The following is a 23,379-nucleotide window of genomic DNA, read 5'->3' as shown; positions in this document are numbered from 1 at the left end:
ACAAGACATGCTGCCGTAGGTAATGAATTACGGGCAGATTCGAGTGTTACACTGTCAGGGACCAAACCGCCTAATGATAGGCGTGAATGTTGAGTTACAGGGTCCATGGACAGGCGTCGCTCTGTCAGTTCAATTTCATGAGTCAGTAGGGACTCTGCTACTCCTTTACGTTTACTCGCCACTCTAAGGGCTCAAGCAATCCAATTACCGCACCACAAATTGACACACTAACAAGATATATATATATATATATATATATATCAGTGCTAGTCATAATACCTTGTAACACGGGTGCAGGAATGATTTCCTTTGTGGTACATATCAGGTGGGTGGCCCAGCCCAGCCTCCTCCGGCCCCTGACGGGCACAGACGGGCCCGCCCTTGGCCCAGGCTTTGCCCGGGGCGCGCCCGCGAAGCGGGTGCCACGAGCTGTGAAATGGGCTTTCCTCTGCCCAGGTGCAGAGAGTTAGGGATGCAGGAAGGGTTCCTGGGACTTGCAGTCCCCCTCGCGGTCTCTCGGCGTCCTCTCCAGGCAATGAAGCGGCTCCCGCGAAGCGGGTGCTGCGAGCTGTGAAATGGTCTTTCCTCCGCCCAGGTGCAGCGAATTAGGGATGCAGGAAGGGTTCCTGGGACTTGCAGCCCCCCGCGGTCTCTCAGGGTCCTCTCCAGGCAATGAAGCGGCTCCCGCGAAGCGTGTGCCGCGAGGTGTAAAATGGGCTTTCATCCGCCCAGGTGCGGCGAGTTAGGGATGCAGGAAGGGTTCCTGGGACTTGCAGTCCCCCTCGCGGTCTCTCAGCGTCCTCTCCAGGCAATGAAGCGGCTCCAGAAGCTTCTTCAGCAAAACTCTCACATGGCTCTGGGTAGCGCCGCACAGGTCTGTGCTGCAAAATGATGGTGCTGATCAACATTGAAGGGCCACCCCTGCACACTGACATCAGTTTCTTGCTAGCCTCTTTCCACGCTTTTACACGCAGAGCATAAGATATTTGTCAGTACCATTGTGCAGATCTCTAACTTGGAACATTTTTAGATGTAAAAGGAGGCTACTCAATTGAACGAGGTGTGGAATCTGAAGTTAGACAGAGTGTCTACAAGAAAGACAGCAAATTCCTCACCTTTAGAATCGATAAAAAGGTAGTACCTCCCAAAGATGGGGAGTCTGTAAAGTGAACTCAGACTAAAATGTTCTGCAGGACCATGGAAGCAAAATGTCGTTCCCATCAGACCTGATTGCCCATGCAGTAGTTCTTCATGAATGTGTGCACCAATGCCCATGTCAGACCCTGGCAGATATCAAGGACAGGCCCTCCTTGTGCCAACACAGTGGTAGTAACCCTAGCCCTACTAGAATAAACTCTATCCTTGCAGTAGCTGCTTTTCTGACCAGTCCGTAGCAGATCGTATTGCAGAGAACGCTCTACCTTTACGGAGCTCTCTTCTGCATAGCCTTCTGTTTCTTTGGCCCAGAGAACACAATAAAAAAAACTGATCGTCCACTCGATGGCCCTTGGTATGATTGATGCAAAAACTCAAAGCCCTTTTGGAGTACAACAGGTGGAATCTCTCCTCTTTTGAGAGGTGAAGATCTTTGGGTGAGTGATGGATTGCTGAACGTGGAAAGGAAGCACAACTTTGGATAGGAAAGGTGCCCTACTCAACACCAGTTCGTCTTGGAAAAAGGTGGCTTAGGGCGGTTGTACAATCGTGTCTAAAGCCTACTCACATGGCAAAGTGAAATAATCATGAAGAGGAAGACTGTCTTCAAGGCTAGAAGATGGTGTTCAAGGATTGTTTGAAGGGCGTTTAGATGTGAAAACTCGAGATCAAGTTACGGTCCCACTATGGCATCACAAAAGCTTGGGAGGGAGTGTGTGTCAAACCTTTGACAGGTGATTTAAACAAGGGCAGTTGGTCCAGTAAACGTAAAAAGGCCGACAGTCTCAATAACCCTTAATAGTGTCCACTGCAAGTTCTTGGTTGGCAGAGAGAAAACAAACAATAAAAAAATCCAACAATTTGGCTTATAAAGCATTGGTCCTACAGACTCCACACCAGGCCACAAATTCATCTCAGCGCTTCGCATCTCTGGACTTCGTGGACGGGTACCTGGCAACAAGGAAGACATTCACAGCTTTGGGGGGCAGATCAATCACAATAAACTGCTGCTGCTCAATCTTTACACATGGAAGTGTAGATTGTTCAGGTGAAGGACTCTTCCCTGCTGCTGGTAAAGAAGATCCTCTCGCAGCGGGAGCCTGATCGGAGGGAAGATTCTCATGCCCAGAAATTCCATGTACCCCACTCTCCTGGCCCATCCCAGAGCCACAAGGATGACTTGACTCCGGTCTGACCTGATCTTTTTCAGACCTGTGGGCAAGAGGGAAGGGCAGAAAGGCATACAAGGGTCTCCTTGTTTCATTCTAGCTTGAATGCATCCCCTAACAAGTGTCTTTACAGAACCCCAAACACACAAATCTTTTGACACTGCATGATTGTGATAGTGCCAAAAAGATATAGCCAGGGTCCCCCCCCCCCCCTGCTGAAAGATGCCATGCACTACCTTGGGATGCAGACTATTCGTGGTCCATCAGTATTTACTGGAGAAGCTTGTCTGCCCTAGCATTCAAAGATACCTTTTGGTGTTCACGATGAAGGAAATGTCCTGATGCTTCAGCCTACTACAGAGTGCAGAGCCTCTTGGCACAGGACTCCGTCCTGCTTGTTGCAGTACCACGTAGCAGCGGTGTTGTCTGAGCGAACCTACACCAGCCTCCCCTTGATGGATGGGAAGAAGGACTTAAAGCGGCAGATGATTGTCACAAACTCCCAACACATTAAAATCGCACCCCCACAGTGCTGAGGGGCCTAGATAGTGGAGGAGGCCACTCAAACACCCTTGCAATGCAAGTATGATCTGGAAAAATAAAGAACAGCAACTTATGCTGCCTGTCGAAAGTCTTCTCCATGAGATGTGCTCAGCAGTTTGCTGAAAGAAACACAGTTGAAACCATTATTTATTTATTGATGCCATATAGAAAATCTCAGGGTAGGGCCTCTGTGACTATATGTCGCTCCATACAAGGGAGAGTAAGAAAAGAGTAAACAAGCATTTGCAATGCAATAGGTCTCGCATTCACGCGAGTTTAAGCTATTGGCATTGTAAATGACACTGCCTTTTATTTAAGTTTTGAAAAAGAAAACAAAAATAAAAGGCATTGTTATTTGTAATGTGAGTAGCTCAAACTTGCGTAAATGCGAGACCTATTGCATTGCAAATGCTTGTTCTGCAAACGTAGAGGGGAGTAGAATTACGTGTTGTCAAGTAGAGTGGAAATATGCAGAGTGAAATTATGATGTGTGGGGTGAAATTATGTGGCATGAAAGTATGTTGAGTGGCTTGGAACTGTGTGGCATGGAGCTAAATTGTGAGATGTGGAATTCTTTGGCGTGGTGTGGCATAGACTGCAATTGTATGGAAATGAATTCTGTTACCTGGAGTTAAATTATGTGGCATGGTGTGGAATTAAGGGATGTGGTGTGGAATTAGTTGGCGTGGAGTAGGATTATATGGTGTGGAGTGGAATTGTGTGGAGTGGAATTGTGTGGAGTGGAATTGTGTGGCATGGAATTGTGTGGCATGGAATTGTGTTGAGAGGAATAGAAGTATATGTCATGGAGTGGAAATATGTGGCATGGAATGAAATTATGTGGTGGACTTGAATTATGTGCCGCTAAGTGGAATTATGTTATTGAGTGGATTCATTAATAGTGGAGTGGAATTATGTGGCATGGAATTACGTTCCATGGAGTGTAATTATGTGGTATGGCATGGAATTAATTGGTGTGGATTTGTACGGTGTGGCCTAGAATTGTGGGGTGTTGAGGGAAATTGTGAGACATGGAATTGTGTGGCGTGGTATGCAATTGTGTGACATGGAGTGCAATTCTGCGGAGAGGAAGTATGGGGGTGGAGTGGAATTATGTGATGTGGTGTGGAATTATGGGGTGTGGTATGGAATTATGTGGCATGCAATTGTGTGCCATGGAATGGAATTATGTGGTGTGGATTTATGAGAAGTGGAGAGCACTTTATGTGGCATGGAATTATGTGGAGTGGAATTATTTTGCATTCACTGAGATAGACATGTTACTGTGTGGCGTGAACTACAATTATGTGACGTGGTGTGCAATTGTGTGGAGAGGAATTCAGTGCCGTGAAGTGGAATTATGTGACATGGTGTGAAATCAAGTGGTGTGGCATAGAATTAGGTGGCAAGGAGTGGAATTATGCTCCGTGGAGTAGAATTATGAGATGTGACATGGAATGGTCTGGCATGGAATTGTCTGGTGTGGAATTGTGTGGTGTGAAATTATGTTGATTTGGGGAGATTAAATTTAGGTGGTACAGTGTGGTACAATGTGGAATTATGTGGTATGGAGTGGAATTATGTCTCATGGATTGGAATTATGTAGCATGATGTGGCGTCGTGATGTTGCATGGAGTGAAATTATGTGGGATGGAGTTGAATTGTGTGGCATGGAATTGTGGGGTGTTGACTAGTGGAATTATGTGGTGTAGAGTAGAATTAGGTGGCGTGAAATTATGTGGAGAAGAATTGTGTTGCATGGAATTGTTTGGCATGGTATTGTGCGGCATTGAGAGGATTGGAATTATGCGACATGGAGTGGAATTATGTGGCTTGGATTGGAAATATGAGGGTGGAGTGTACTTAGGTGGCATGGAGTTGAATTGTGTGGTTCAGAATTGTGTTGCATGGAGTGTAATTGTGTTGACTGGAGTGGAATTGTGCAACGTGGAATTGTGTGGCGTGAAATGCAATTGTGTGATGTGGAGTGCAATTGGGTGACATGGAGTGTCACTGAGTGGAGTGGAAATCATATAGCATGGAGTGGAATTATGTGACATGGTAATGAATTGTGTGGTGTTGAGTGGAATTACGTGCCGTGGAATTATGTGGCATTGAGCCGAATTATGTTGATTTGAATTGTGTGGCATGGCATTACATGCCATGGATTGGCTTTAAGTGGCGCAGAATTTTTTGGCATGGAATTGTGTGGTGTGAAATTGTATGGCGTGCAATTGTGTGCCATGGAGTGAAATTGTGAGACATGGAATTGTGAGGAGTGCCACTGTGTGACATGGAGTGCAATTGTGTGGAGTGGGATTAAGTGATGTGGAGTGGAATTATGTGACGTGGTGTGGAATTATGTGGTGTGGAGTGAAAGTGTGTGGCATATAGTAGAATTATATGGCATGGATTTATGTGATGTGCAATTGTGTCGCATGGCAAGGAATTGAGTTGAGTGGAAATATGTTGATCTGAATTTTGTGGCACGAAAGGGAAGAGACATTATGTGACACAGAGTGGAATTATGTTGTAGGGAGTGAAATTATGTGGCATAGTATGTGGCATGATGTGGAATTATAAGTTGTGCACTGAAGTGGAATTATGTGGTATGGAGTAGAATTATGTGGCATGGAATTGTGTGAGTGGAAATTTGTGGCATGAGTGGAATTATGAGATGTGGAATTGTGTTGCATGGAACTGCGAAGCCTTGAGTGGTGTGGAATTATGTGGCATGGGGTGAAATGATGTGGTATGGAGTGGATTGAAAATAGGTGGAGTGGAATTATGTGACTTGGAGGGGTAATATATGGCATGAAATTATGTGGTGTGGAGTTGAATTACGTCGCGTGGAACTTGGTTGCGTGGGATTCTGTGGTGTGGAGTCGAATTGTGAGACATGGAATTGTGCAGCATGGAGAGCAATTGTGTGGCATGAAGGGCAGATGTGTAACTTGGATTGCAATTGTGTGATGTGGAATGCCATTGTGTGGAGTGGAGTCATTTAGGGAGGAGTGGAATTATGTTACACTTTGTTGAATTATGTGGTGTTCTGTCAAATTATGTGGCATGATGTGGAGTGGCATTATGTGATGTGGAGTAGAATTATGTGACATAGAATTGTGTAGCATGGCGTGGAATTGTGTTGCATTGAGTGGTGTAAAATTATGTGGCATATAAAAAAGCATAATTATGTATAGAGGTCATTTAAGTGCCTGCTGCTTGTTTCCTCTGACAGATGGTCACTTGAGAGCAATGGAGTTTGGAGCTGATCAATAACGTGTCCACAGGACCCAATGTGTTCTCCGCTCAGAGGGGAAACAGCAATTAAGGAGGATGTCTCTGTCTCCCTTCACACCCAGGGAGGAGGGAGATGCGAGCGAAGCATCAAAGGGCTGGGTGAGAAGGGAGGGGGGAATGCAAGGGTCAAAGCAGCGAAAGTGAAAGTAATCCAGCAGAGCATCAAAGGACTGGGTGAGAAGGGAGGGGGGAATGCAATTAGCAGAGGAGCAGCTGTGCACGTGCATGTGATCTCGTGCACTCAAGGTTTAGGCCAGCCAAAAGTGTGGGTAGCACTTTGAAAATCCCACATATAAAATGTCTCTTCGAGCCTTTGGCTCACGAGACCTAAAAAACCAATGGAATAAACCACCAGGCAAAGAGAAGTGACCAAGAGAGATGACACTATGAAAAGTCCGGTGAGAGTAAGAAAGATGCCAACTATAAAGAATCAAGTAAGCAAGAGACAGCTGAGTGAGAGAGAGCGAGGTTATAAAGGGGTCAGCAAAGTAGCTGAACGTGAGCCAAAGAGAGATAATGGAGAGAAATGAGAGATAAACCAGAGAAAGAAGAGAGCCAGAGAGAGAGAGATGTGCAGGCTATAAAAATTTGAGTTGAAAAACAGACACCTAACAGAGAGACAGAGAGAGCGAGAAATAGATAATAAAGAGACAGGTGGGAAAAAGAGCAGACAGACAGGGAGTGAAAGAGGAAAAGGAGTATGGGAAAAACAGCAATCAGGACCGGATAACGAGAGGCCCAGAAGCGTTTTTGGTATTTATTACAACCAATAATATGCAACGCCCCTCCATTTGGAATTTGTCAAGTGCAATAAATAGCACCCAAGTAGCTCCCAGTCAGAGTTTTCTCCAGTGATGGGGAATAATGTACACCAAAATCTCCTTTTCCTGGCAATTACTGGCTTTTTCTCTCTGTTAAACCAGTCTCTGTGAAGCTTTGCAAAGGTAACCTATGGGGGGACAAGGCTGGTTAAGATATGGTGAGGGATTATCGTATTTTGTAGGGGGGCCACCTAAGGTTTCATTACACCACTGATTGAGCTGGGTTTCTGCAAGAGACCAGAGCCCCCCTGATGTCCTCCTCCCCAACCCAGTAGTGATGCATACGTCACTACAGTCAGCTCTGGGTGGGGATGGGAGAAGGTCCTGCCTTCTGTTCAATTGTGCTTGAGCAGCCACCACTGCAGATTGTGTGCAGTTTCTCTGAAATCTGAATGGCATTTGACAGGATTCCTTGGTGCTGGGCCCTTTGGAACTTCAGTTTCCATTGCAGAGCCCTCATACACCACCTGGCATAGTTGGCATTGAGGATGCAGGAGGCTAAAAAGTCAAGAAGTTTCAGAGCTTCTCTCAATAAGATTCAGGACCAAGTCTGAATCATCGGCATCATAGCCCGAATGTTCCCTATGTGCTGCAACAGAGGAAAGGCTGGTGCAATGTTGGCTTATTGATTGTGAATCCCAAAAATGTCAGGAGGTTGACCATCATCTGGCAGCATCATCTGGAGGGAACAGGCCGACCTTCAGCCAGTCATCGGGGAAAACGAATATCTTGACCTTCAAAGATGGGCGGTGACCACCACCATCTCTTTTGTGAATACCCATGGTGCAATGGTGAGGCCAAAGTGAAACAAAGCAAACTGAAAATGGTCCTGGCCTACCTTGAACCACACATAATCTCTGTGGTACTGCAGTATGGGTATATGAGAATATGGGTCCTGCAGGTTCAAGGACAACATTCAGTCATTCAGATCTAAGGTAGAGAGAATCTGGGCCAGAGTGAGCAATTTGAAGTTGTCCTTCTGCAGGAAGGCATCCAGAGGGCCAGGATCTATGATGGACCGAAGGCCCCCATCCTTCTTCAGTGCAATGGAACCATGCGAGTAGCAATCCTTCCCTATTTCCAAGTCCGGAATCCTGTTATGGCTCCTTTGGAGAGTAAAACTTGGAGAATCAGATTCTGGCCGAGTTTATTTCCACACAGAACTTATTGGATTCCACACAGAAATGGTTTTCATAGAGAACACAGGACTGAATCAGCCCTAGTAGCTGCGGCACACAACATTCGTTGTCAAGTGGACCAGGGTAGCACTGCCATCCTGCTCATGCTAGATCTGTCTGCAGCATTTGATACGGTGCCCCCCACGAGCCTGGTACAACGTTTGCGGCAGGTGGGGGCGAGGGACACCACACTGGACTTATTGAGATCTTTTCTCACTAACAGAACTCAGGCTGTTACCTGCGGGGACTTCAACACAGAATCCTTCTGTCTTCCTTGTGAAGTGCAGCAGGGCTCCTCGCTCAGCCCTACTTTGTTTAATTTATATGTTGCACCTCTGGCAACTCTGGTAAGGTCATTCGGTTTTCAGCTTTTATCCTACGCCAATGACACCCAGATTATTGTGTCTGATGATGTGATATCAGTGGCAGAAAGATTCAAGCTTTGCATGTTGGACTTTGGGACGTGGATGAGGGAGAACTAGCTGAAAAGGAATTCGGAAAAGACCGAGATTATGGTTTTTGGGGCTCAGCATTCAGTATGGTCTGAGTTGTGGTGGCCAGTGTCTTGTGGCCCCCTACCTGTTCCTGTTCCCTCTGTTAAAAACCTTAAAATAATCTGTGAGAAGGCACTCACTGTTGATTTGCAGTTCAACAGAATCACAAGTGCTTGCTTTTTCATTATCCACATTTTGAGAAAGATTCTTCCTTATATTCCTGTGGAACACACAATTGCAGTGGGCATTGCACTAATCACCTCTCACCTGGACTACTGCAATGCTCTCTACTTGAATATTAATAAATAAACTCCAGATTATCCAGAATGCGGCACCCGTCTGATACTAAATGTTTCGAAGTGTCAGTCGGTGCGGGAGGGCTTGCGTTCTCGTCAATTGCTTCCTCTGAGAAAGCGGATGATATTTAAAGCTTTAAGCATGGTTCATCGGGTCCTGCACAAATAAAGATAGCTTGCCCTGAGGTTAGTGTTCCAGTGGTACACACCTAAAAGGCAGCTATGGTCTTCTTCCCTGAGGAAAGTGCTTGTTCTGAGGTTTTGAAGGGTAAGATGAAGGTGGCTACACCTCGGTAGCAGCTGCCATATTGTGGAATACCTTGCTAATCTACATTGCTAGTCTAAGTGATCACATGGCTTTCCATAAGAATTTAAAGACTTGGTTGTATTCCCTCCCCCAAGTGCCTTGCCTGCAGTTTGCTTTCTTTCTGATGGCAGCACTTGAAGCCTTGGGGCATGTTGGAAGCTGGAGTCCCAGTCCCGCACTACTGTCACCCAGTGCGAGACCCGGGGCTCCCCACTCAACGTTAGGCCAAGAAAGGACACCGTTTGAGATAGCCCTGCTCACCCCCTTAGTAGCTTGGCACGAGCAGCCAGGCCTATCATCAGGTTGATATGGCGGCCATCTTTGATGAGGGGGTTTTCTGCACAAGCCAATCAGATTCACAGGCCAGGCCGCTAGGATGATCAGACCTCTAGCTGATGCTCGATCCGTCGATATTGTGCTGATCCACCTTGTTTGCATCCCACTTTATACTGTATGCTGTCTCGGGTCCAGATAACAATTGTGAATGCCACTGCAACAATGCAATGGCTGAAGGGAGAGTGAGCGGCACAAGTTCCAAAAACAATGGCTGACCAAAAAACAACGCATTGAGCTGCATGCCAGTGGCTTAACAATAGAACCCACAGCCCCCGCGGTGCGGGGACGCCCCAAGATCCCCCTCTAACACTGTGCAGGAGCAGTAGGGCCCCTAGCCTTATAGCTCCTGACTGCATACGGAGTGTAGGGTTCCCCTCCGTGAACTTTGCAGGTCCCCCCCCCCCCCCCCAAGTTTCATTCCGTCACTGATGCACGTACACTGCAGAATAACTACTGCACTGTAGTAAAGAGGCTGATAAACTTCAAAGGGCCTCCCAATTCCTCTGCTCTTTTATCAGTAATCTCTGAAAAATAAGTTGATAAACAATCTCTAAAACAATGTGTATAGTAAAAGAATACATGAAACAAAAATTAATAAAAAAGAAGGCATTTATTTAACACAAATGTAACCAATTAAAAAGGTCCTGTGCTGAGAAGACAAACTAGCATTTTGTTTTTTGTGATAATACAGTCCGGCATAAACAAATAAAGTCAATATTTCAATTCTGCAAAGTGACATACAAAAGAAAAGCATTACAGTTCTCAACACTTACAAGCCCATTCTGTTTAACATCAAACTGAGGTTTAAAACGATTCCACGTTATTAGTCCAAGCACCTTCAGAGACCAGCGCAGCTATTGCTACAATGACGTGCAGAAGCCAGTGATTGTTTAATGTGCGTATAATCATCTGGACCGGAGCTACCAATTTCCATGTCCCCCCCCTCCTTAAAAAAGATTTAATGGACAACAAATGATCTTATTTTGATACAATTTAAAAGAGAGATATGCAATTGTGCATTTATAAATATTTTCCACAGGATAGTTTGATGATAGAGTGATGGCCATGTTATTTATGTTACAGAGGTGGGAAATATATGGTATTTCTATACTGTGAACCTAGCCAAAAGGCAGTAGCGTGATATAGGTACTATAGGGACTTCAACTGTAAGTACTTACTCATGAATGATGCCATTTTGCATGTTCTCCCAACCCCGCCAGCCCTTTCACATCCTTTTGAGTAGTGATTGAGGACAAAATGAAATAAATGACCAGAAACAACCTGGTCGACTGCAGGAACTGTACAAAGTTAACTGTGTAGGGAGATAGGTCATTGCATCGGTTGCTGAGCCTAGTTCCTGTTTTAGAGCAAGCATTTCAAACCTTCAAACTGCATGACATAAATGACAAATAATAGGCACCAGCAAGAATAGATGAAAGTAATTAATGTGCATTTAACAATATTAAAAATACAGAAAAGCAAGATGTTACCAGTGTATCAACAAAATGTCTCCAGAAGACGCTTCTAAAGGAAATATAGACTTCATACCACAATATTCTAAGACATAAATAAGGCTAAAGGTCAATAGGTGCCATTTTAAACCCAGTCTCCTAAAACTGCATGACAACTCAAGGCACAAACATACATAAAAAACACAATTATATCAAATTATTGGCTACAAGCACATCTTAAACATCCACCAATCTAAACAAAATGACAAATCAGTTGGATGCGGTCAGTCTTAATTTGGCACTGTAATAAGCTTGGCAAGTATCAAGAAAGTTAAAATATTTCTTATGATTCAAATGTGACCTTTAATAGTTACAAATGATCACATTCATTGCGCAGACTTAGGTTTCCAAAAAACAGAGGTAGAATTTGAAACCTGCATGTAACCATAATATTTTGCCTCAGCATAATATGAACAGATGCACTGCTTCCACATTTTAAGACTAATTGGTCTTTAAAAACCTATTAGCAGCACACAAGCAGAGGCAAATCCTCACAAAAGTATTTTTTTTATTTTGTGTACTGGGTTTTCTTCATTGCTCCTGAAAGTCTGTGGAAGGGGGAGTTGGCTAGTCACCTTAATTCTTTGAAAATAAGAGCAACTCGGGCTGCTCCAAATTAAAATTTTCCTCGGCGTAGACTACAAATGCATGTAGTAAGTCATAAGGACTCCAAACAGGGCATGTATAAATCGTATATGTTTTTCAGATTACTTCTAGTCAACAATAAGAATACAACAGAGGGTATCACAAAACACTACCTAGATGCGAGGCATACATTCATAATCTGACTACAAAAGTAGAAAATTTAAACTTGCTGGTGTCAACTGTTCACAGCTTCCAATGTCAAGATTGGCAAAAAAGCTTATGCATTTTGAATACCCCTAATACTATGCATACTGCGCACCCACTTTCACTCTTGGCCAATTCCGGGATATTCTAGTGACATCGAGAGGTAATGTGGTTTGTTTTGTGTGCTACACAAATGCTTTAACTTACTCATCTGTCCCTGCGCGAACTCATGAATTTTCTAAAACAATGCTGCTTGTATTGTAAATAATTATCAATACAGTGTAAAAGAATAATGCAGAAAATCCACCAAAAAAATCAAAACAGTTGCTGAAGAAAATGTACACTTGGAATTATTTCTTTGCAAAATTCAACAACAAAAATGTAATTTTGTCTTTATATTAATTAATGTGCTTGTGAATAAAATGCAAAGTACGTACACAAAAGCCAATATTCAACTATACAGTGGACTCCTGAAGAATAAACAAATCCTATAACATTATTAATGTAGTTTGTAAACCGGTCAAAAGCAGGTATTTGAACACGGGATCTGAACATTTAATGGCAAAGCTACCTTAAGGGAAACTTTAAGCTCTTGAGTGGTGCATTTCCAAAAATTATCAGAAAATTTTAGTCTGCATTAAAAAGGACCTGATAAAAAGCATAATTAGATAATAGTCTCCACTATTCAGATTTTAAAAAAAAGAAGGAGCACAATTTGCACCAAGACTGTTAATACTCAACATGATTCCATGATTCCATATAAGAGATACAACATAAATAGGTTCAAAATGATGCTTTTGAAGAGATAGACAGGCTGGATATCGCAATTCGATGCTGTTTGGCCAAGTGGGTGTAATGAGGGATATGATTTGATATCATTTTTGGAATAACACACAGTGGCACTATAAAAAATATATAACAAAAGACTATTAAATCATAAGCAGTATGATCAATTACCATTTAAAATTAAACATGAAATGAGGAATTCATCTGAATTCTAAAATTTCTGGAGAGGAATGACTCCTGAACAAGGGCATGTGATTTTACCATTTGGTGAATGATTAGATGTATTCAGATTAGGATCGGATGTTGTTTTTTGATACCTATATTTTGTAGATTCTTTAGGACAGATAAAACCTTCCCTTTATTTGATTTTGGAAGGCCATTGTGTGCGAAATTGTGAACTTTGAGTGATGACGTATTGAGCAAAATATACGGTTGTGCACATTAGTGGAACAATGTGTTTGATTATTAATTTGAAACAAATTATCAAATGGTACCATGAACCATTAGAATTAAATGACACATTTTTTGATAATGACTTTTAAAACAGCACAATTTACCCCCAGGCTAAATCAGAATTTGGTACAGTACTTTTTATTAAACCTGAGTCCATACATCATTTCTCTTCAGTTACAGATTACTTTTTGCAAAGAACTAATCGTTTTCTGCACTTAAATAAATGTTTATGGTGGAGTCATACTGGTATATTTAAAGAAAACTGTGCTTAACTTTGAAAGGTTTAAAAGCATTTGACTATAGGTCATGTAATTTTAGTTTTTATTAAATACAATGGCACATTCTAACTTTTTTTATAAATCAAGAATGAAAGATGAACCCCTTATTCTTGAATACTAATCCGCTACTTGGGGTTTACAGCTGAAAGATTACACTTAAAAAGAAATGGTCAAACTTTCAATTTTAAATTTTTTTGTTTTTAACACGGAGGATCTGCCAGCTTGAAAGCTATGTTGCTGCTCTTTTTCCCTAGCTCATTTCTCCTTAATCATTAGTCCGACTGCAAGCAGCTAGAAGCAATGAGACTCAGATGTGTCATTATAGTGAGATGCACAGATGACTGTGGGACATGGATTTCAAGGTGAATTACATCACAATTGAGGGGAGACATCGTTTACCACGCATCCATTTCAACGTGGTACTATTACATTTTGGTTTTCACTACGCAAGTCGTTACATCGACTTGCACTGGAGGGCGCTGTAGACTAAGGAATAGTGTAAATTACTGTTTCCAACACCTTCCCTACTGTATGTAGACTGGAGTTGGAATAGTAATTTACACTATTCCTAAATCCAGCGCCCCTCGAGCGCAAGTCGATGTAACGACTTGCGTAGTGAAAACCGCGATCTAACAGACCGCGTTGAAATGGCCCTCGTTGTATCGTCATACATCCCAATTGAGCTACCAACAGTGTAAATATGCCTCCTTCAAGGTGGCCGACAGTAATCTTAAAAATTCACCATTTGTGCAATTAAGTAGATGGAATGCTGATACTTTTAGAAATATCATCGGCTACTAATGAGTTTTTTGTGCTTTTTTCATACTAGGATTATTTGCTCATAGCGAATTTCCTGCTGTAAAATGGACTGTTTTTCAACAAGAGAGTGGTGCCAGTAAAATCACCAGAGATAGTCGACCAGGTTAATGCATCATAAAAAGGTTGTACTCTTGACAACATAGGAAAACTACGCACATTTCAAAAGGTTGCAACCAAACTTGCTAAGCCACTGCTTTCTTAAATAAAGAGAACATTTCGAGCAGTTTTACTGCTACACTTATGTTATTGACAGTCCGTTCTTCACCCGTCGGTAAGAAGATCAGGTGTCTTTAATTAGCTTGAAAATATCTCCAAATTGCGCTTTTAAATCAAACATCATAAGGTTTCTTCATCCACGCATTTGCACTGCCACCATCATCTTGGATGTTTGAATATTGACAAATTCATCGAACGTGAGATAAATTTAAATCATACTGTTGGTGGTGAAGGTGCAGTGATGAACAGGTGAAGAAGAAACTCATTTTGAGGTAAATACCATTATTATGTAGAAGTAAAACATAGCAAAAACTCAGTTGACAGACTACTTTAGCCCTTAACACAAAAAGACGATACACATGTACTTCTCGTATTCAGAAGTAAATTTGTTCGGAGAAGAAGTAGGTCCGGTGAAAGGCATGTTTCTTGCTCTTCTTTCCATCTCTTGTGGCTTTCTTTACCTTTACTGTATTTATAGGACACACCTGTAACTTTAAAGGCAAGCAACCTCGCAGCCGCGGGCTCGAACCTGCCCTTCCTTTAGAAACGCCATGGCAAACTGGTAGGAGCAGAGCCTACCTCCCCTCTTGCCAACCGAGCATGAATTATGCAAGAAGTGAGATGTTTCCACAACACCAAGCATGTGGCAGTAACTAAGGATCTCAGACCTTGGCCAACTAAGTACAAAGATAACTAACCTACAATAATAAAATTAAAAATAATCCCACCTAGACTCTAAAAACCTTCTCGATAGAGAGAAAATAAAAAGACACAATGCAAACATATCCTGCAGATTGCAGATCAAGTATTGCCTTTGCCAAGAACTATTCCCTTCATTTGCAAGATTAATAATGAAACGTTGCAGCACAGGGCATGGAACCAAATAAAAAAGTTCTATCTTGGCACGGAAAGTGCCTGGCTACAGCCAGTGCTTGGTTCAGAGGACGGATTGATTGATAAATAACTACAAAGGAGGCACTTGCACTGGTGTACCTCTTCACTTACATTTCCTCTCCTCACTCTCAGACTTTGGCGCAATCAAAATATATATTTCCTAGGCTATGGACAGCTCGCAAGAAGAGGTGTTAACCCGCCAGATTTTGAATCCCTCCCCCCCAGAGGGCGTCAAATGGATGGATGGCGACTGCTCGTGTGACGCATCAAGTGAAACCACACAGTTGAGCCTGCATAGGAACATAGTTTAAAATCATATTTTAACTTCCGTACCTAAGACTATCGAGATTAACTACAACCTCAGATAGTCTTCAGTCGTTTAAATAAGCCACTTTATCACTGCTGAATATTTTTTATGGTTAACTGGTAAATTGGAGGCTGTAATCAGCTCCCGCCCAGAAAAAAAAAAAAAAGGTAGCCATCTTTGCTGCTGTCTACTTACTCAAGAATTCTGAGGCGAACCAAACGTAATTGGGGGGTCAAAGGAACGACCAAATATTATCAAACCCACTTCTTGGGGAAATGATAGTTTATCCATATTCCTATAAAATTATCTTTTTATTTACATTTACTTTACACTGTGAAACAGCATTTAAAGTTATGATCTTCAAAAACAAAGTGACATTTCGGTTAGGTCGCCGTGTTTTCCACCTCTTCCGACAGAATGGTTCCTGCTCTCTCCTTATACTTTACTCAACAGAGTTCACAAGGACACAGGAGAGAAAAAGAACGATAAACTCTAAATGCTAGACAGAAGAGTTAAAGACCCTAATTAGGACGACCGACGCTAGAAATCAAAACAGCAATCTTAGCTTTGAAGTACTGCCTTTGTTCAATGCGCGGGGAGCGCCCAGCTGGCACGATGCTATTTTGCTAGGAGCACCAAAAAGCCACGCACCGTTGCTTCCTCCACTTGAGAAGTAAGCCACCAAATGAATTAACACAGAATTAAGTAATTCAACTCTATTAAAAAATTATTTTGTTAAGTACTGATGAAGGTATAAAAATAATGTTAGTTAAAACTGTTTTGCAACTAGAGGGCTGGGTAACTATATTTAATCATAGATTAAAAACAGAAGGTCAAGCTGTTGTTAGATTCTTTTTGGGAAAATAATACAATTAGCAGCAAAGGTAATTATAAACTGAATGTGCGTTTAGTAATAATATTCCAATGTGAACTCTGCACCAGTCTTCTGAAAGGCAAGCCGGCCATTAACTGTGTGTCTGGGTGTAATAAAAGTCAACTGTGATAGACAAGTCGCTGTCTCTCTACGACATGCTTCAATTTCAGCAAACGTCCACGATAAGGACACTATTTACACAAAAATATTTACAAACCACTTAACTAAGCAAGAACACAGAACTTTCAAATATCTTTTCAGGGCAGAAAAGAATCCACTGCTTTGTTCTTCAATCCAGCATCCCATCAACAGACAGGATACAGGACCATGTCCCTCTTTGGAAGGGACCGGATGACCGATGAATGCATTCTCCAAATGGGACTTCAACATACACTTTACAATTCTATTGCGGCATTTTGGGGGATTCTTTGTCTAACAAACTAGATGAGCTAAACAAGCCACTACCTCAAAGAGTTGACGTGGAATTAGTAAAAGAGGCAGCCCCTTGTTAAATTAGGGCTTGCAAGCAAGGATAGCCCTAACGCATGCTCTGGTTTGCCCCAATTGTAGGGTTCAACGCATGCTGGCGTGTGTCCCAAAACTTAAAGCAACAATATTTGCACAAATAAGCAAGGCAGAGGGAAGGAGGCACTGTCGCTCGAAGGAGATCCCTCAATAAGGAAAATCAAGCACTGCCTAAACAGATCATGACCTTTCATGGCTGGTGTTTCTAGATGTCAGATTTTTTGTTTTAAAGACCCCAGAAAATCTGAAAAACCATTTGGCTATAGCTTTGGATTTAGGGATTTATTTTTGGAAACTATATGAAGACAGACTTTCTGCCATCTAGGAGAGCTTGAACCGGAGCCCTAGACAGGTGGACAATTCTGTAGCACATAGACAAACATGATAGTCCCAATGTCAGGTTCCTCAAACAACTGTGTCCTAGCTGGACGGTCCCAATTTCTGTGGGCGGAAGTTGAATATTGCAGTGGTCCACCATGTGCCCTCAATGAAAGCCACAGTAAGAGATGCATTGTTAGACATTCCGAAAGAGCGACACGTAAAATCGAAGTTTATCAACACCAGGAAAGACAACCAGAGAATACCGCCTAGCTGACAATGGTATATGCATTTGGAGATGCCAATAAAGTAATTAATAAAGCGCATCTGAAATCATCACAGATGATGACATACACAAGGGTCATATTTAGAGAGATGTTTATGCGCAGCCTGATCATACAGTTACCTACACCCTTGCTATTTAAAGGTTATATACTATTGCTGAACGTCCTTGGCATTTCTGCAAGAGTTGCCCACAGAATGCAAAGTCAGCGGTGTTGTGGCCACGTGCAATGATTAACACACAATCCATTCTGACACCTGAACGCAAGCGACCAGCCGGATTGTTTCCCTCTTTAATCAAGGACAATGTTGGTTCATTGAGCAGGCTCTAGTACCAGAACCGAAAACCAACATAGGATGGACGGTAACAGACAGAGGGATCCTTATGGGATTGTCAGCATCCCAGGGCCATGCATCTTCCTGGGATACACCTCACGTGCCTGACATTAATACTGTCCTATTCAAATGGCCGTAGGTGCTACATCAGGAAGGGTTCCTGATGGAGCAGCCAGACCTGGCAAATCCATTATGGCTGCCAAGAAATTAATTTTATTTCTGAATGAAAACACACAAACACACTATCAAACACTAAACTGCTAAGCGGACTGGCAGCTTTATCAGCAGCCAGGCGCTTGGGAAAGCCAGGCAATGATTCCAAGGGTAGGAGAGTTAAGCGGAACATAGTTTTTCGTGCCAAAACAGCAGTTCCCTTTCGTTGGTGCTTCTGAAGGTACGAAAGAAACCAGGGAGGGCGTCCATGACTGTCAATGTGTGAGACATCAGTGTTGAGGCAAAATATACAAATTCACATTTGTGAATTCGTGTTGTGACAAGTTTTTATTCTGCAGTGCCTACCGTAATACAGGTGAAGCATAAAGAAATATGGACACAGGTAGCAAAAACAGCATTTTAGCAGGTGCCGAAATGTCTGCGTTGGAGAACGAATGTCAATTTAATGCACCAGGTCAAACGGGCTTAACTTTATCCAGCTAAGCTCTAGCACCTATCTTATGGTGAAGGCAATCCTGGTCTTTTTGTGCTGTATAACTGGGCCAAGATGAAGAAAGCTTCCAGGCCCAATGCATAGCTACCCATAATTGCAGATTGTTTCTCACAGATCTCTACACATTTTATACAAGGACTTTAACAGGCTACACAAGGTTAGATGACAGGGCCAGGAAAAGGCCAGCAATTGTCACACCAGATATGAGACTGTCAATGTCTGCAGTACTGTTCAAAGCTACAGCTTATATTTTTTGATGAATCCTAGTCTTAACTATTTAAAGCATCCTTGCTATTTGCACTATAGCAAAAATATCTGAAATACCGGTTCCTGTACAACACTCGATCATAAATTCTGAATTGCACGCCTCATAAAAGAGCCAGCAAAGTTCCAATAATTAAAAAGAAGGTACCTTTTCAATTAGCTAGCCAAAGGAACAAGCTCTTGTGTGGAGTAATGTTTTAACTCCCAAGTGGTGGCTCAGAACCAGGAATTGTGGTACTCCGATTAACTATGACACCCAAGTAAAATATGCAACCTCATCTAAATCAACAGGATAGTCTGTCAGAAAGCGAGGAGTCTTCACAAATAATTCTCCTTTGTAACTGCGCCACTTGCCTGCTGGAAGATATACATCTCGTTCCTGCTTGCCCGGTTCCAAGACCGGGGCCACCATGAGGGTGTCTCCAATAAGGAACTGAGAGTCAATTTTATGGGCTCTTATGTCGTTTGGGGAGATCCACCAAATTGGCCGTATGATTGGATCTCCAGTGTCTGTGACCTCACCAGCAAGTTCTAATAGAAGAGGTGCCACCAAGGACTCATGGAGCTCTGTAAACTTCTGGGCTATTTCGATTACTTCCTTATCATAAAGCCAAGGTGGGACCGAGAACTGCATCGAGGGCATGAAGGCAGACAACTCAAGCCAACGAATATAGAGCTCTCGGTCTGGTAATTCGTCAGTTCCACCAGTAGAAGAATTAGGGTAAAAGTTGCCACCTATCATGTCTGGCAAGATAAATGGATAGCCCAGCATGCTAATTGTTAGAACAGTAGGAATCAAGGATTTTAGCCCAAGCTCATAACCCCACACAGAGTTGCGATCAATAATACGGAAAAAGCAAGATATATTTTGCGACTGATAACCAACTCTCAGCTCAGCACGATCATAAAATGGTATAGCCATTTCAGTATACCTCCGACTGAATATACTAGGATCAGACAAGGGCCTGAAAGTGCTGAACTGTTTTGGAAGATAACTCGTCTCACCCGCATCAAATTTAAAAGATGATATGAAGTACTTAGATTTGAGCCTTTTTAAGTTGTTCTGAAACCAGTCTCTCGCATTTGGGTTAGTAAAATCCAAGATTGCCCCAATACCATTCCACCACTGGACCATAGCAGGAAGTTTGCCAGTAGGCTCCTTGACAAACAGCTGCCTTTCTATCCCCACCCCGAAATTTGAAGAGTTGTAATTTATGAACGGGTGGATCCACAGTGTTACTTTGAAACCTTCCTCTTTGAGTTTTTTGAACATTTCCGAGGCGTTGGGAAACTTGGCCGGATCAAAGTCAAAATCTCCATACATTTTTGAGTACATGTCATCTATTTCTATGTGGCTGCAATTAAATTTGTATTTTTTAATTTTCTCTGTGAAACGTAACAGTTTATCTTGGTTAATGTCCGTTTTATACAAGGCCCAGGTTGACCAGATTGGGTACCGGAAAGCATTCTCAGAGGGTATCTTTGTGGGCTTATTAAAGTACCGCCTCACCATATATTTATGGATAGATGTCACATCTGAACCAACACAAACTCGATAGCTCAGCTCTGGGAATGGAGGCTGTCCTACGGCAGGTTTGTACGAGGAATCTTGGTACCTAGCTTCAAAGAACAAAGACTTTTCGCTGCTGTTCCAACCAAGGTGAAATGGGCATGAATCATTGATCTTAATCGCTGCGGCTTTCGACGACAGCCAGTACCGCTCCAGGATACCCCCAAAGCTGTCTCTGAACGTATACACGTCACTTGTCACAAATGGTTTTGGCTCTTGGTATCCAGAGAGTTTTATAGGCCAGTGTTGTACACTCATTTCAGCTCCTCCATACCAATGGGCATCATCCCAGAACATGGTGTGTTGAACCTCGGTGTCCGCCCTAAACTCCTCCCAACGCACTCTGTAGCACATGACGGTGTCTTTTGGCTTCACAATCTGAATGAAGAAATTCAAATTTCCCTTGTCCGATTTGGTGCATTTTAATATATCCCCCTCTTTAGAACAGGAGTCCAGATTTAGGGTTCCTGACTGGAAAGCCAGGCGAAAGACAACTTCCTCGTTCCGGTTCTTGATAATAAAACCATCTTCCTTCAAGTCCAGCAATTCGGTTTTTAAGCGACTGGCCCGCCTCAGGGACGCAGAGTAGAAGCACCATGCAACAATCGCTGATATCACCAAAACAAGTCCTAACAGGACAGCACAGATCATGGGTTTCAATTCCTTGGAGGGCTTCGCCTTTACTGGGGTGAAGTTCTCTGGCAGGAAGGTATACATTCTGGAGACTTTTCTGGCACAGTTAAAGAGGTTGAATCGTTGGCTTGTGGAAGCCCCAGTAACCACGGACTGTTCAAGTCAGAAGACTATGTCCTTTTTGATTTATTTCTTTACTGGAAAAGAGGGTGCCATCATTCAAGACCAGGCAGAGTTCACCCTCCTGAGGCCCACATCTCTGAAAAACAAAAAGGAAACAGCATTTCAAACCAGATTACTTAAAATCAAAACACACAGAGAAGACAGTGCTTTATGTGTTACTTCAAAGAGGTTTTTTGCATTTTCAGACATATTAAGCAGGAGCCTTGTTAACAAGTAAATCAGCTTGGACCCTTTCCTCAAGAGCACATTAAAGGTACATTCCCCATATTTTATGCACCTTAGGGCACATCACTAGAAAAACATGGCGATTTTCACTAATGCTGCCCTGCTGTTTCAGATTAATGTTCTCAATGAAAGCAGCCTACAAAAACTTCTGTATGGCTCTTTCTGGTAGAGAATATCTAACAGAGAATCTTCACCTTTTGCATATTCCTCAGGGTTCAGACTGGATCTGTAAACATTTTCAGCAGTATCTCTGTACCCTGGTAGGTTGCACTGTGCGGTTCCGCACTGACGTCATTCCGCTCTGCAAATGACGTGCAGGCCCAAATACGCGCCACTCCCACATGCTGATGTCAGTTGCTTTTGAGACAGTCCGCACCCAAAGATGCAGAGCCCCAACAGCAAATTGGCTTTGACCAGTGTGCAGATTCCCTGACCTAGGATTTTTCTAATGGGTAGAGCTCAATTCACAAAATGGGGAGGATGGGAGGGTCAGTGAGGAATCTTCACTTTACCAGAAAGAGATTTATGAAGGTAAATAACTTCTTATTCTGATAGAAACTTCTAATCGCAGATTTCACACATTTTGAATAGATAACAGAGCAGTACCTATTAGAAGGTGGGTCTGTGAATTGGCTTAATCCAAGAAGTTCTGTAAAACAGAGCTGACAAAATGCCCTCTCTGCAAGCCTGGCTATCCTGGCAGTAGTGCTTTGTGACTGTATGGAGCAACACCCATGTAGCCTCCAACCAGATATCCAGAACAGGAGATAGACGTGAAAACACAGTGGTAGAATCTTTGGCCCTAGTGGAATAAGCTTGCAGTCCTTTTGGAGCCTGCGTTTTAGCCAGTGCATAGCAGGTCCTGATGCAGAATACGATCCAGTGGGAAATGGTCCTTTTCTGCACAGTCTTGCCTTTTTTCTCTCCAGTGAAACCCACTGAGTTGATTGGGCACCTGGTGCTCTTTGGTGCAATCTATGTAAAAGCGCAGTGCTCTTTTTGAGTTCAAGCGATGGAATCTCTCCATCTCCTTAGAGGGGTAAAGCAGAGCATAGCACGCTGGCTGGGTGAGGGTTTGGCCAACGTGGCATGGAATAACTTTAGGCAAGAAGGATGCTCACGTCTGCAGAACCAGTTTGTCTGGGAAGGTGGTGGTATACGGCAGATTGACACAAAAGAGACCAGAAAAATCCCTTCATCCAGCCATTTCCAGAGGCTTAATGCCTCTTGACACAATACCTGCACCAGCCTCCCTTTGATGGACAGAAGGAAGGTTTTCAACTCCAAGTGGATGGCCCTCAGCTCCAGGAGGCCCATATGGAGCCAGGCCTCCACCGCAGAACAAATGCCTCTGATCTCTGCCTCTACCAGATGGCCGTCCTAAACCAGAAGTGATGCATCGGTCACCATTGTCAACTCTGGGTGGAGTAGGGAGTGGGGGACTGCCGCTGACCCAATTACCAGTAATCACCACTGCAGATCTTTCGCTGTCTTCTCCGAGATCTGGATTTAGTCAGAGGGGTCCGCTTGATGTTGGAAACATCTGAGACTTCAGATCTCACTGCAGAGCCCACATATGCCACCTGGAGGGCTTGACCAACAGGATGCAGGAGGCCATCAATCCCAGTAGCCTCCACGTATACCTCACTGAAATCAGGTACAGAGGCTGAAAGATCGGGATAATAGCCTGAATATACTAGACTCTCCTCTCTAGGGAAAAGGTATGACAACAAACCATGTCCAGAATGGCACCAATGTGGCAAGTCAAGTGGGGAAAGTGGTGCTTCAATGAAAGCTGGACATGGCCTTGTTCAAGGGCGCAGCAGTGTCAGGATTTATATTGGGCACCT

The 23,379-nt window shown here is 43.1% G+C and overlaps 1 protein-coding gene and 1 long non-coding RNA gene across 2 annotated transcripts in view; one reads left to right on the top strand and one right to left on the bottom strand.

Moving 5' to 3' along the window:
* Positions 1–23,379, top strand: part of LOC146863861 (uncharacterized) — a 378,717-nt gene that overhangs the window by 228,198 nt on the left and 127,140 nt on the right. The gene's annotated exons all lie outside the window — the stretch shown is intronic.
* Positions 10,191–23,379, bottom strand: part of MYORG (myogenesis regulating glycosidase) — a 95,498-nt gene continuing 82,309 nt past the window's right edge. Inside the window, exon 3 of the mRNA XM_085628598.1 lies at positions 10,191–21,380. Coding sequence (XP_085484724.1) covers positions 19,166–21,205 — 2,040 coding nt within the window. The 5' untranslated portion in view covers positions 21,206–21,380 and the 3' untranslated portion in view covers positions 10,191–19,165. The remainder of the gene's footprint in view (positions 21,381–23,379) is intronic.

This window comes from Triturus cristatus, chromosome 2_1, assembly GCF_964204655.1.
Source record: "Triturus cristatus chromosome 2_1, aTriCri1.1, whole genome shotgun sequence".
Lineage (NCBI taxonomy): Eukaryota > Metazoa > Chordata > Amphibia > Caudata > Salamandridae > Triturus > Triturus cristatus.
This window is presented reverse-complemented; position numbering and strand designations above follow the sequence as displayed.